The 13,807-nt window shown below is 37.6% G+C and overlaps 1 protein-coding gene across 8 annotated transcripts in view; it reads left to right on the forward strand.

The window, feature by feature from the left end:
* The first annotated feature begins 1,269 nt into the window (after nt 1-1,269).
* Nucleotides 1,270-13,807, forward strand: part of TASP1 (taspase 1) — a 55,458-nt gene continuing 42,920 nt past the window's right edge. The window contains exons 1-4 of one of the 8 annotated variants that reach the window (XM_007423917.4): nt 1,270-1,404; nt 2,783-2,999; nt 5,654-5,721; nt 7,767-7,835. In XM_007423917.4, the coding sequence (XP_007423979.1) occupies nt 2,855-2,999; nt 5,654-5,721; nt 7,767-7,835 (282 nt within the window). In that variant the 5' untranslated portion in view covers nt 1,270-1,404; nt 2,783-2,854. The other 7 variants (XM_025163903.2, XM_088134513.1, XM_088134527.1 and 4 more) reach the window with 7 other exon arrangements.

Consider the following 13,807-nt stretch of genomic DNA (forward strand, 5'->3'; position numbering starts at 1 on the left):
CCCTCATTGCAAGGTAGTATCAGGTCCTCCCTTGCAGACTGAAGAGGAAGAAAGCATCCAATAAAAATACTTATTTTTCTTTCATTTAAGAATGACTGTAATCTCTTGAAATGGTGTGGGGGGGGGATCCTCTTTTGCAGCACAAAACATTCTAATCACTCTTTGTTAAGTGGGCAGCCAATGAGCTATTCAGGGCATATTCTATACAATTAACATCTTCCATCCATTGAATGCTATGCTTTCTGGGAGGTTTCCTTTCCCCAGCATAGTACACTTCTCAGTGACAAACTCTTCTTCATCTCTCTCAGGCAAATCAAATAATCCAAATCTGAATGCTAATTAAGGTGGAGGTGGAGCAATGATGTTTCCAAACACTTCTGGTTGCAGAGCAGAGAGAGAAGCAACAGGACTCCGTTGTCTCCAATGAGAAACCAATTACCATTCCTTCAGAATAGTTGACCTGTTTCCTTCCCAACAACTAGTGTAATAACTAATTTCAAGAGTTTGCATATAAGACTTTTTGCCCAATATGCCAATTTAGGTTTACATACAACTATGGTGTATTGAATTTAGGTAACAATACAACTATGGTGTATTGAATCAATTTACCTGGGTTTTGAACACATTGGACCACAAACTAGCCACCCATTTTAGCAGTGTGCTATGTGAACCCCGCTTCCCCCCTCTTTTTATCTCTTGCCAGGTATTTTAGACTGTACGTTGAGCTACGGTGACCGTTACAGCTGAACTGCTTCGAAAGCCGTTTTGGCAAAAGGGGTGGAAAAAATACTACCCACACATAAATGAGTTTTCTCACTTCGGTTCTTTGTCAGCAAATCTACTGAACATGCTGACATTAAACTTACGCAATGAAGTGGCATGTTCAATGGAAAGTCCACATAGGCTTATGACCTGAAAATCAAGTATTGATCTGCTTCCAACTGGTTTCCTAAAAAAAAAAACCCAAACCCTCTCCAACAACAGCCCTGCAGAGGATGAGCGAACGTGCTCCAGAGCGGAAAAATTACTCTCCCCCTCCTTTTTCTTCTCCTTTGGAAAAGTAGTAGTGTTTATTTTAATACATTAAAAGGGAAACTACTTAAACTCCCCGCCTTTGCTCTATTGGGGGAAAAGTCGGCTCAGAAGGCTATGCTTCCGCCATTCTAGTTCCCACACGTGATGGAAACATTCAATTCGGAACCGGAAGTGAGCAGAGTACAGACTTGGTCGTGTGCGCGCGCGCGCCTATCTCCCCCCCCACCCCCCCATTACAAAAACTCGCTGAGGAGGCTGATGACAAATGCGTGGGTGCGCGCGCCCGCGGCCGGAACGAGACGAGCCTGGTAACGGCACCTGGCTGGAGCTGATGAGCGAAGGAGCGACCCCCGCCGGCGACGCAGTAGGGTATTTCCCCACTCTCCTGGGGTGCGGGCAATGACGTCACGCGCCGAGGCAAGAGGCGCGTTGGTGATGTGATCAGAGCGCGACTCCTGCCCTTTGCTTGCCCGGGGGCTCGCCTGCAGGGTGCCTGAGGCTGCAGCCTTGTGGGGTGGGGGCCAAGCATGAGGGTTGTGGGGGGAACCTAGTGGTGTGGCTCGTCTCCCCGAGACTTACCTGGGTAGTCAAGGGGCCCAGCCTGGCTGTGAGTGAAGCCTCACGGAAATGGAGGTAGAGCTGATGGCCAAAGCTTTCATCTGAAGCGGGAGATAACAAGGAGCCTTTCTTCTTAACTTGGATGCATTCTTGCTGTCCAGCAAGGCAGTTCCTTAGATTCCCAAGCTCAAACAGCGGACTGGGGATTTTGCAGCTCTGGGTCATCATGTTTCAGGTTGCTATGGCAATACTGGGGAATGAGTCCTTTGCTGCTCCTGTGTTACTAAGAAAGCTTTAGGAAAGGAGGAATTTAAAACATCCACCATCTTCTGGTGTTTTCTTATTAGAATCTGACCTCATCGTTTTTGATTCTGAGTAAGATGCTGGATGGGAACAAGTGCGGAAATAACAGATTGTGTTAAGGTCTCTTGGGTATGAGCTTTCCATAGCCATATTCTGTGGCTCATACTCGGTTTTTGAGACACACTTAATGCTGTCTCCACAGACACTATACCCTGAAGTAGGCGTCTTCCTTATCAAGAGCATAGGATTGAAGTCCTAATGTTGGCATTGATTTCAGTGCAAATATGAATAATAGTCTGCCTGGGCTTCCATAGTGCAGTTGTGTAATTGTTGCACAAAGTTGTGTGTAGGTGAGAATGCTTGCAGCTTCTAAATGAGTGCTTGCACTCAGGACTCTAGTAATACTAGTCTAGCAGCCTTGTAGTACTACTAAAACCTTGCGAGAGAATAGAAGTTAAGAGACAGTAGGGGGAAAGGGACACTTTTTGGAATAGCCCTATTTTATTTGAGTTGTTAAAGGAATCATAGCACTCTGCCTGCAAATGACTTTCTTCCCTAATTTCTGTCAGTGTGAAAGACTACTAATAAACCTGCTGAGGCTTATAAAAATTTAACATTCTCAATAGTTCATTTTAAAGTTAAGAATAGGTTATGCAACATAGTAAATAGCAAATTAATACATGCCTGTATTGTATAGTTTTGCTGAATATATAGGCATTTGTTAGGACTCTGCTGATGTTCATAGATGTGAGGAGAAAATTCCTGCGCCTGAGTAGTGCTTGGGTACAATGTGACTGCTCTGAACAGAGTGCGTTTCTTGAATGGAATCCTCCCTAGCCAAAAGTAGATAAAATAATGAGATAGTTTTGCTTGATTTTGTTTTCAGGAAGAGTCCTTTTCCATGTTTTCCCTTGGATGGAAGCATGCTTTGTTCCACAGGAAACGGTAGCCCTGAAGTATGATCATGGAAAAGGGAATAAGCTCAATAGAAGTTCCGCCATCCATATCATCTCATGCCACTGCAGTAAGGATGATGGTAAAAGAACATGAAGCCAAACCGGTTCAAAAAGTGAGACGAGTGGGATTTGTACTTGTACATGCAGGTACATGTTGGAATATTGCAACAGTAGATGGGCTGGGTTGTAATGTTTTAGTATCATATGATACTTTGGGAGAGGTGGGAAACATGTGAAGCACAGATACATTGTGAAGAGAATGGTGAATGTATGTTTCTATTGCATGACATGTTTCTTCTGCCAATTTACTCTGGCTAAACTGTAATCTGCTCATTTGCTTCCAATTATGGTTATCCATTTAGCCCTTTTATTTAAAGTAGGACGTACGGTACAATGCCCACACCTGTTCTCTTTTGGCAGGAAGTAACTAATCAGAAGGCTGCCTCCTTTTTTAATTTGCCTTTCTGATGGGTAAATTTATCTACAGCATGATGCATGAAAACATGCTTTTAAAAAAAAATGGTAGGCTAACAAGGCATTTATGCTGAAGGCTGTATTCCCTTCAACAGAAAACAGAGGTGCTCCCCTCTGAAGAGTGCATATTGTTGATGGGCAAGGTCAATCTTTAATACTTTCTTCATCCCCTTTTCTTGAGCAGCTTTGAGAGATTGCTTTTACCATTGGTCAGAACTTATCAGTTTATTGTTTGCTGAGATTTTTTGGAATAAAGGGCAAAATATTTTAAAATCTTGTGTATGTTGCACACAGCCATGGCTTATCTAATCAGCGGTTTACTAAATTAACAATTACTACTTTTGCTGAACACGTTGAGCTGTAAGTCATGGTTCACAAATCATCATCCCAGGGATCATGTTAAGCCCCAATAGAAGCAAGCACATATTGGTCTATTTTGATAGTTAAGCTCATTGTTGAACGAAGGCCTTATCAAAGGACAATTAAGCTTTACTGCAGTTTTAAATGATAAAACAGATACAATTTTCAGTGTCTTATTTTAATATCAGACTTAATAGCACAGAGGTCTTTTTAAAAATTTAATATCTTTATTTTGTAACAAAACAATCTTTAATCTAAAAAATACTTTAAAAAATTAAGTACAAACTAAGAAGGAAAAGAAAAAAATCTATATGCTTATCAGTGGTTGTCGGAAATGTGTGATCTGTTTTGGAAAAGGCAATATTTTCTACTAATCAAAGATTGCAGCAATATGTGTTACTATGACAGATATTCTGTGATATCTTAAAATAATATCTTATTCATATTAGTGAATTCACTGGTAAATGGTCTATTTTATATTTTACATCTGTCATCTCTGATTTGGCAATGTTTCTTAGGAAAATCTTTGACTTGAGTTTGACTCCAGGTGATTCCATAGGCATGCCAATATCATTTTTGGGGGGAACAGCATGGATGTGGTTTACATTGACTTTTACTGGGATATTTTTTTACTTTCTAGCCTAATGTACAGCTCTCATATTTACTGGGAATCTCCCAGTAAATTCCAGTACTACCACCTGGCTAGGCAAACTTTTGTTATTAACTCTTAATTAGCACTTTTGCTAGAAAGTTAAGCAGTTGTTGTTGAATATTCTGGGCAAGTATTAATAAGTTACACTAAATGTTTTGCACTGTTAGGGGCATGAATACAAATATTAAAACGTATCCTGTTGGTGCTTTTATTGTAAAGCAGTGGTACAAGAGTTGGAGGACTTAGGCACTAGGAAAAAGAGCTATAAAAACCTGTTAGTTATGGAAGATATTACCACTTTATTTTAAACATAACAGTGTACCTGGGGAGATATTAGTAGTAAAATTTCTGGCATGTTCTCTAAAGCCACAGTCCAATGAAGCAGTCTATCATGTGCAAATGATGTATTTCCACTGTAGGGATGGAGAGACAATAATACTACTTAGTTGAGGCTCCTCTTGACAGTGGAGGAGAATGAATGGGAAGTTTAAATAATTCTAAATATTTTAGCAGTCCATGAGTTGAGGCTAAATTTAACCAAATAATTTGTTGTGTAATCAAGAATTGGTGTAGGTATAAATTGCACCACTTAGTAGAAGGCAAAATGCTTTAAAGGAGAGTAAACACTTTTGTATTTCTGTGCTCATTGCTTACTAATATTTCTGGATTCTTTTAGCTTTGCTCAAGAGGTAATAGAATTTAAAAGGATAACATATCATGTTAAAATGAACTTCACATGCCTATGGTGGATAGAATTGTAGCCTCTGTTTAATAAGTTATACATAGTTAATCAACTTCTGTTTACATTTTGATGGGTTGTTTATTGTGATTGCAGTGATAAAAGGCAAACATGTGGGCCTCTGTTCAGAAAGGGACAGCACTGCTTTTCTTGTTCCATGCTACTTCAGGTCCCACTTACGTTTGTACCTAGCACGTAAAGGGAAGCTGTATTTCCTTGGTGCAATTCCTCATTTCAGGGCTAGGTATTTGAACCAATGCTATGAGTGCTTGCTACGTAGATGGCTTTCTGCAGTGAAGTGTTGTTTGAGATTCCCTTAATGAGCTCATGATCATAGGGTTGCATGATTCGCATTCAGGTTCTGATGATGCAGGATTATGCTGTGGAAGGACAGACCCACCCAACCTGTTGATAATGCCCTTGAAGGGGATACATGCTGGTATGTAGTCTGCTTACAAGATAGAGGTATATTTGGGATGGAAAGGTTTGTTTTACAAGAAGCTTTAAAACAAAATTGTTCTACTTACAGTACTTAATCACTTTTACTCTTTTCTCTTACATTTTCCTTGATAATAGGTGCAGGTTATCATTCTGAATCCAAGGCCAAAGAATATAAACATGTGTGCAAAAGAGCATGTCGGAAGGTAAGAGTTTCTCGATCTGTTAGAAATGTTCTCTCTTTACTTTTACTTCTCTTTTTTTATTATTAAAACTTTTATTAAGATATATAGAAAGCAGAGTTAAAATACAAATCAGAAAGTATAGAAAAGAAAGAAAATAGAACTAAAAAAAAGACAAAAACTAAAATAGTGAGAACTCTTTACTTTTACTTCTCAATAATTCTTAAACAATTCCTAATTACACTGTTTTTTAAGAAAAGTTGTGTACTTAAAGTTTTAGACCGTACATATATATTTCTTCACAAAGTACAGAAACTGAATTATTTAACAAGTTGAATATAAGAAAAATGCTATTTTCTGTTTGTATACATATCACATGAAACATGTCATCAGCACAATAGGAAGTTTGAACACTTGTAAGTCAGCACGATGTGCTTTCTTGTAGAGTTCAGGAGACATTTGGCACCTTATGGAAGGAATAGTTTTATTAGTGCAGTCTTTGTTGTGTTGAAACTTTAGACCAAGAGTAGGCAACCTAATGTCCTCTAGCTGCTTTATATTGGAGCCCCCCACAATCTCTTGCCATTGGCCATACTTGTCTGGGTCTGTGGAAGTTGAATGCAGACATCTGCAGGGTACCAGAGTGCCTGTTCTTGCTATAGATTATGAAGTTAGGTTTATTTGTTTAGCTGCTGGAACATTTGGGAATGCCTTGATCTTTCAACTCTGCTTTATTTTTCCAATCTGCAAGTTTAATATGTCTTTAATATGCTTTTGAATTTGAAAACAGTATGCTTTATTAGTCCTATGGTCTTACATGCATTAATGTATGTCCTTCTGAATTTAATGACATTTATACTCAAGTATATGCAATATATGGGTTTACACTATTAATAGTTTTGGTTCATGTTGTACACTATGATTGGGTTTGGTGTAATATATGTCATAACTAGTGTTACATTGAAATATAACTTGCTTGCCTTAAACAAACTTTGAACTTCAGCTTTATCAGTATATAACTTTAACTGTTAGATTTTGCAACTTTCTCTGCCAAATATCTTAATATATTTGTTTAGGATGGCAGTGTAAAGTCTGTGGTTTTCCAGATAGTGATGGACTCCAGCTTTTATGGCTTGTGGTCAGGAAAGATGGAATATTTAGTCCAACAACATCTGGATGGCTGCTGGTTACTCATTCTTGACTTAGAAATAGCTTTGACTTAGCTGTAAAAACTATTTCCTTAATAAATAACAATCTTGTATTGCTTCTGTTGCAAGCTAAGCCTACAGAATGAAAGAATTCCCAAAATGATGAGCAGTACTTGAAAATGTGCTGTTTGATTATATAATTAGGAGGCTACACTTAACAGTCTTATAGCAATCCAACTGGATATGGAATAGGAAGTGATTTCCAAGTCATTATCAACATTTTAGGGTAAAGGTAGTATCTTCAGTTCCATCTTCAGTACCCTGGGGACTTTATGAAGATGTTGAAACACTGGAGTAAAATATTCCCAGTGATACCTCTCTCTCCATCCCATCAAATGTCTTGGTAATTTTCAGCTTCTGTGCTTGGAATACAACATAGCTGTCTGCTCAGAAGGTAGAACAAACAAATGTCAAACTGAAGAAGACTTCTGAATGTGGTGCTAGGTTAATGCAGTGAGACTAGTAAACAAATAAGTTTGTAAACAGAAATTTACTTTACACATCTATTGTCAATTAGTGAGGCAGTAATTTTCTGCTTTGCTTCATATTTCATGTAGTAGGAAATATGTGCATTTATTTGGTGCAAATACAGGATAGATTTGATACTCGTATCCTAGTGCTTCTTTTTTTTTTTTAAAGTATGTTCACAGTGTAGCCAGAGGCCTTAGATTAAGTGATGCCACAAATGTAAGTATAGTGCAGTTCTTTTGTTTCACCTTAGAATAGTCATTATCCATTTCTTGAAACTTTGAACAATATCTCTTTTGCAACCAAATGACTCACTGGGCTTTATTGTGTAGAAAATTTAGTATGTAAAATATTTAAGAGGCAATACTTTATACCTAAAATTCTGTCTTCTAGGCAATTGAAAAGCTACAGGCTGGGGCTCTTGTAACAGATGCAGTGACTGCAGCGCTAGTTGAACTAGAGGTACTTATATTTATTCAGGCATTCACTCTTTTGGTGGCAGTTTGACTATATTTTTCTGTTCATCTTGTCTTATATTAAATGCATTGATTGGCAACATATATTAGAAGACTTTTAATATGTAAGATGATGTATTTTAATAGAACTCTTGGGCTCTTCATATTTTGGTTACTTGTTAGTGCTCTTTTTTGCGGCATCTTGTTTCCTCTGGTTTCAAAGAAAGTGATGGGCTAATTACCTCAAGAGCATCTCAACTTTCATCTCTCATTGATAGTTAGGGTTAAATTCCTTTATGTGTGCTTCACATCTGGTGAGGAAGTCATTAGGGAACCTGAATATTTTTTTTTAGAAAGATATGCATTTGTTTCCAATATAAGAGATCATGTCATGACAAATATAGTGAGAACTTTAGTTAAGATTTGGACCAACTGATCTTGCTACTTTAAAAATATAATGTTGTAGGAGGAAACCCATGTTAGTCTATGGTGGCAAAAAATCAGAGTCTGGTATCCCCTTTTATGACTAACAAATTTAATTAAAAGGCCCAAGCTTTCGTGAACTGCAGCTCACTTCATCAGATGCATAGAGTGGCTAGATTGATGTGGGATTTAAGTTGGGGTGAGACAGGGAGGGAAAGGAAGGTGAAGACAGATTGGTTATACAGATGCAGGTTACATGTGAGACAGATTACCAGTAAGTCAGGCAGCTCCAGTCTAAAAGCTTCAGGATTAATTGCTTTTAGAATGAATCAGGATCTATTATTTGACCCCGGACTTTTGTGGAGATAACAAGTGGATAAGTAGAGCTGGACCAGGTAGTTAGTGGCTTTGTTTGCAATATTCATGTGTGCTTGCTGCACCTGAATTAACACATCCCTTTTTGATAACTCAGTGTTCATGAAGCATAATTTCTCCACCAAATTAGTTCTTTTAACATCAGGTAGTAGTTTTTAAGAAGAGGCTATGCAGCCTCTTCTCAAGGATGTTTAATTTGTTTTCCTGCACATCGCCGAAGGTTGGACTAGTTCCTTTCATTGCCAAAATTCTATGGTAACTGAATTCTTCTCTTTCCCTGGGGCATTAGCATAATTAAAGGGTAGATACATCTATATCCTAAAGTACATATGAGCTGTTTACTTAATCCAGGTTTCCACAAATGGGTTTGGTAAAAGGAATGTCATGAAGTATAATACAATTCTTAATCCATAGACTCATTTGGATTATGGCCAGGAGTGCAATCTCATTTTTCCTGGGATTAGCAAATACTGGATGTAGTTGGGTAATAAATAGATCAAAAGTGAACTTAATTGGAGGAGGAAGGGTGTCACCTTTTTAGTTCCCACTCTTTTGAGCAAACTTGGCATAAAGCGTATGTGTTTTAATTCATTTAAAACATCCAAAATATGCAGTTCTACATATAATTGTAATATGACAAAAAGGGGAGGAAATCAGCCTCTCTCTCAAATTTAACAGTCAAATTTAACTGAGCTTTTAGAATAAGGATTTGTAACTCTGGTGAAGTTGTACAGCTGTTTTTGGAGTAGGATGGATCTTATATCCCTGAAGGACTTAGATGCAGATTGTATTTGAACATTGGACTGGGTTAAATTGTCCATGGCCTGTAGTGGATGAAATAATTGGAGCAATATGAAAACTGTTCAAACAGCACAGACATTTGAGAAGCTGAGGAATTATATACCAAGACTATCTCTTTTTAGTTATCTGCTGGTTTCTTGCCTGGAGCAAGTATTTACCTTTCTCCTGAGTAAAGTTTTCATAAGGTTTATGAATTGGACATGTCTACATTGATTCTGAATTTCCTGTTGTGTTAGACAGTGTTCTGGAAATGTTTGGGACAAGAGAGTGGAATTGGGGAACCTGGGAATGTTCAGGATAAATAAACTGATTGTTTAATAATCAAGCGCCTTCCTGGAACAAGATTTCTATGGCAGTACTTGACCTCTTGGAGGTATTGTAAGTCTATATGTGAAAAGTAATTTCCCTTTCTTTTTCTTTTTTTTTCCAAAAAGTTGACTGTCAGGAAGTGTTTTGAATGCAGTTAATGAAAGTGGAGGGAATTGATTTTGATTATTGAGATTTTTAGAGCACTGGGTGCTTTTGACATATACATTAGTATTCACTGTGAGCCTCTGAACCACAAATAGAAGTATATTGTCTATTTTAATACTCCTGCAGTGTGTTTCATTACTGAGAATCTTGGTATGTGCTGTTTGCATTAGTCTGAGCTAGTTTTGGTTCTTGACAAAGCTTTCCAAAATTGTGGAAAATTAATCTGTGTGTAATGTACAACAATAATAAATCCATTAATACTTGGCTGCCAGTGCAATGATAAAGGGCAGTATTTTCCAACTTTGGTTTAATTATTGAATTTATGTCCCATTTTTCCACTAAAAATGACACTTAAAGTAGTCAGCAATGGAAATAATATTACAGTTAAAACATGTAAAATAAATTTAAAAACACACATTTATCAAAGCAGAAGCTGCACTTAGCAGCACTAAAATACAAGCTTTAATGCCTACGCTTGCCTGTACAAAAACATTTCCACCTACTGGTGAAAGGCAACAGAAAAGAAGTGAACCAAGATTTTTCTTGGACAGATGCTCCAGAACCTGAGCACAATTACTCAGAGGCCCCTCTCCAACATTATATATTAAAATGTCTTTGATGGGGTAAGAGTGCAAGACAGCAGTCTCTCAGTTTTCAGTGTATAAGCTTTATATTTGGCACTTTTAATTTTTTTGGAAAAAGTGATAGCCAATAGTTGAAGTTTCTAAGCGCATTCCAAAGGTTTCCCGTTGTCTATCATGTTATGTCCTCTTTGGACTACTGTAACTAAGAGAGATGTTCTTGAGATCTGATGGAACACAGTTAATACATTAGTGTTAGCTGTCCAGAGGATCTGATCAGAATTAAATATTCTGACCTTTCAGTGGAATTGAATCAGGAAGAAATGATCTTTAAAAAGTTCAGGTGTTGCACTTGTAACAAACTCTTATGTATCTGAATATTTTGATGCACAGGCTTTTGTACAGCAAATTACAGACATACTTGTAGGAGTGCTTCTGACTGCTTGGGGTTTATAAAGTTATTTCTTAAAGATCACCCACTTTTATTGGATGGATAAAGGTGGAGGAAGAGAAGAACTAATTTTTCTAGGCAGTTGTATTTTTTAACCTAGTCCCCACTCAGTTCAGCTGTTATATAACATTAAAGAAAAGAAACGACTGGCCAAAAGGCAGGATTTGCTCTTCCTCTTTTATTTGTTCATGATATTCTGATATAAAGTGTATGTGTCATTTTCTGGAGTGAAAGTAAGCAAGCTCTTTCTGCAAATCAGTGGCTGCCAGTTGCTATGTCACTGAGGCAGAGGCAGCAGTTAATATGTTCCAGTTAATTTGAATGGCTGCTATATCTCTTACTGTAAAAGCAACTGATGCTGAAATAAAATTGGCCAGATGGAGGCATAGTTAAAGTATTTTACCTTTCATTATATGGGAAAAGATAATATATTCAAATACTTAACTTAAGGAAATCTGAACACAAATGACTGCACACATCAGTGGGTAGCCAAATCTAATCTGCATGTTATTAAATAGCATGTCTGCCTCCTTCCAACATTTACAACCAATGTCCTAGAAAACTGGAATAACAAACAACTGTTTAATAAATAAATAAAATGTCCTTTTCAAAGAGATTTGCCCAAACATGGTGTTTTGTTCCCTGCCTGGCAAGGATTTTATGGTGATTATAAATACAGCAGGATATATTTTACCCATGGTGCACTTCTGGAGACAACTGACCCAGACGTTGGAAATGGTTGTTTCAGATAGTTTGAATGTGTTTTTCCCCCTCAGTCAATGCCTGTCAGTAATTAAAGGCCTTAATTCCATTGGCTTCCATATGTAGTGAAGTGGAAGCTCTCTGATTTATAGTATGTTGATTTAAGGCATTTTCTTTTATACACTGCAACCCTGGTGTGAATACCTAGAACAGGGGCCTGTATATACAGATGTAAGAGACAATATGTAAGGAAATAGTAGAGATTCTGATTAGGCTCTAACTAGTTGTATACAGTTGTATACTTAATGGCTCTTACTAAATTCTTTTAATACCATTTGACTACAGGTCAAACTCTGGATGCAAAAGAGAATTGGGAACAGTGGTGTGAATCTTCCTTTAAATGAGAGTATATGTTGATAAAAATATAGATATTTCCTCTGCCTAAATGATAATGCAAACTTCAAAATGTAATTTCTACTTCCAGAATCAGTTTCTGCCAATTTTTTTATTTGTAGCTTGCACTCCAGTTGCAGTTCTTTACAAAATTAAATATAAGAATAAGGGAGGTAGATCTGAATGCTTCACGTTTTATATCCAAATGAATTCAGTAAATAAATAGCTTTTTTTCATATAGCAGAGTTTGGGGGTTCTCTGCTTTCCAGTGTTCTGTCCCTCGGTTTCAACATTCCTTAGCTGTTAAAAGAAATTTTGGAAAACTTGTCTTAATTCAACATAAAACAAAGAATAGCACAACCGAATTAAATAGGATGGATTCAGCTCCATCTGCATGCAAGTGAAAAGCACCACTTCTATATCAGAGAGGAGCATTATTTTCTTCTGGTGGCAGCTGCCTCTCTGAAGGGTTGCAGACCTCTAGGGGAAAAGCATTTTTCAGAAGTATTCTCATTTGTTGAAGCCTGATGTGCTTTAGAAAACATCCTTTTCTTCCTCCTGGATTTGGCATGTTACAGAATTAAACTTCTTGGTGCTGTCATTGGAGATGGAAGACTAAATGAAGTGTAAATGGAGCAGCACATATAGCAGTTAGGGTCCTAAGCAATATTTGCATCTTCATCCAAGAATAATCACATTTATTTGCCCCGTGTTCTCAGACCAATTTACATTGGAGTCTGCTCTTTGTGAGCTTTTTGTACAGTATGTAGTATCAGACACACATTTCTGCTGTGTTCAGGGAACTGTGAACAAATCCTTGTACTTTGCCAGATTTATGTACATATATTACTTTATGCGCATATCTGAAAACTGTTTGCATACTCATACAGATCCAAAGGGAATTGTTTGAATAATACTGTTTCCTGCTCACTGTACTAAGAAATTGTGGTTACATTTCATTTAGCAAAAGCCATTTGACATTTTATGTCTTTAACAAGCAGTAGTGTTTCCTTTTGTTTCTCTTCACAGGCACCTTCTGTATACTCTATGTGTACATTTAGGGAGGAGAGAAATGAAGCACCTGGTGAATGATATGGGTGTGAGTGTGTATGTCCACATGTCTCAGAACTGCTTTCACTATATTCAGTGCCTATATACAATTTCTGACTATAACAGCATGGTGGAGCTCATAGGGTAAAAGGCTGGAGGTTTCATGCCTCCTTTCCCAACCTGGTTCCTCTTCTTGCCTTTGTGTAGTTGCTTGGTAGTTACTGCTGTCATCTTCTAGGTGGCTCTTCACCTGATATCCTCTCCCTTAACCCTAGTGTGTGAGAACAATAGGGTTCTCACCACCTGTATTGCCTAAATGACAATGGAATGGTAAAAATGGGTTTTTAAAGAAAACCCAGAGCATGCATCCATAGATTCTGTGGCTCAGATGAATAATGTGTATCCTATGACTGGCATGAGGGGTGGACAATGTGGAGTATTGGTAAATGCAAGTTGGCCAATCTGGCTTCACGACACTGGCATTGAAATTTTCAGTAGTCTGATAAATTGTAAGAATGCATGTTTTTCATGTCCACTCAAGAACTTTCATGGGTTTTTATTTTTAATATTATCCTGTTTAATAATACTGACTCTCTGACTTTTTGTTTAGATCATTTCTAAATGTCCTGCTGGAAAGCACCCACTCCTTCTTTACCCTTTTTTATGGTTCTGCTTTCACTTGCCCTCTGTTTTCCTCTTTTCTGTTTCCCCCTCCTTCTTCCTACCCTC

The sequence above is a fragment of the Python bivittatus genome, unplaced genomic scaffold (genome assembly GCF_059951505.1).
Source record: "Python bivittatus isolate LINGU-HERP-01145 unplaced genomic scaffold, Pbiv_v1 ctg000020_np1212, whole genome shotgun sequence".
In the NCBI taxonomy this organism is placed as follows: Eukaryota; Metazoa; Chordata; class Lepidosauria; order Squamata; family Pythonidae; genus Python; species Python bivittatus.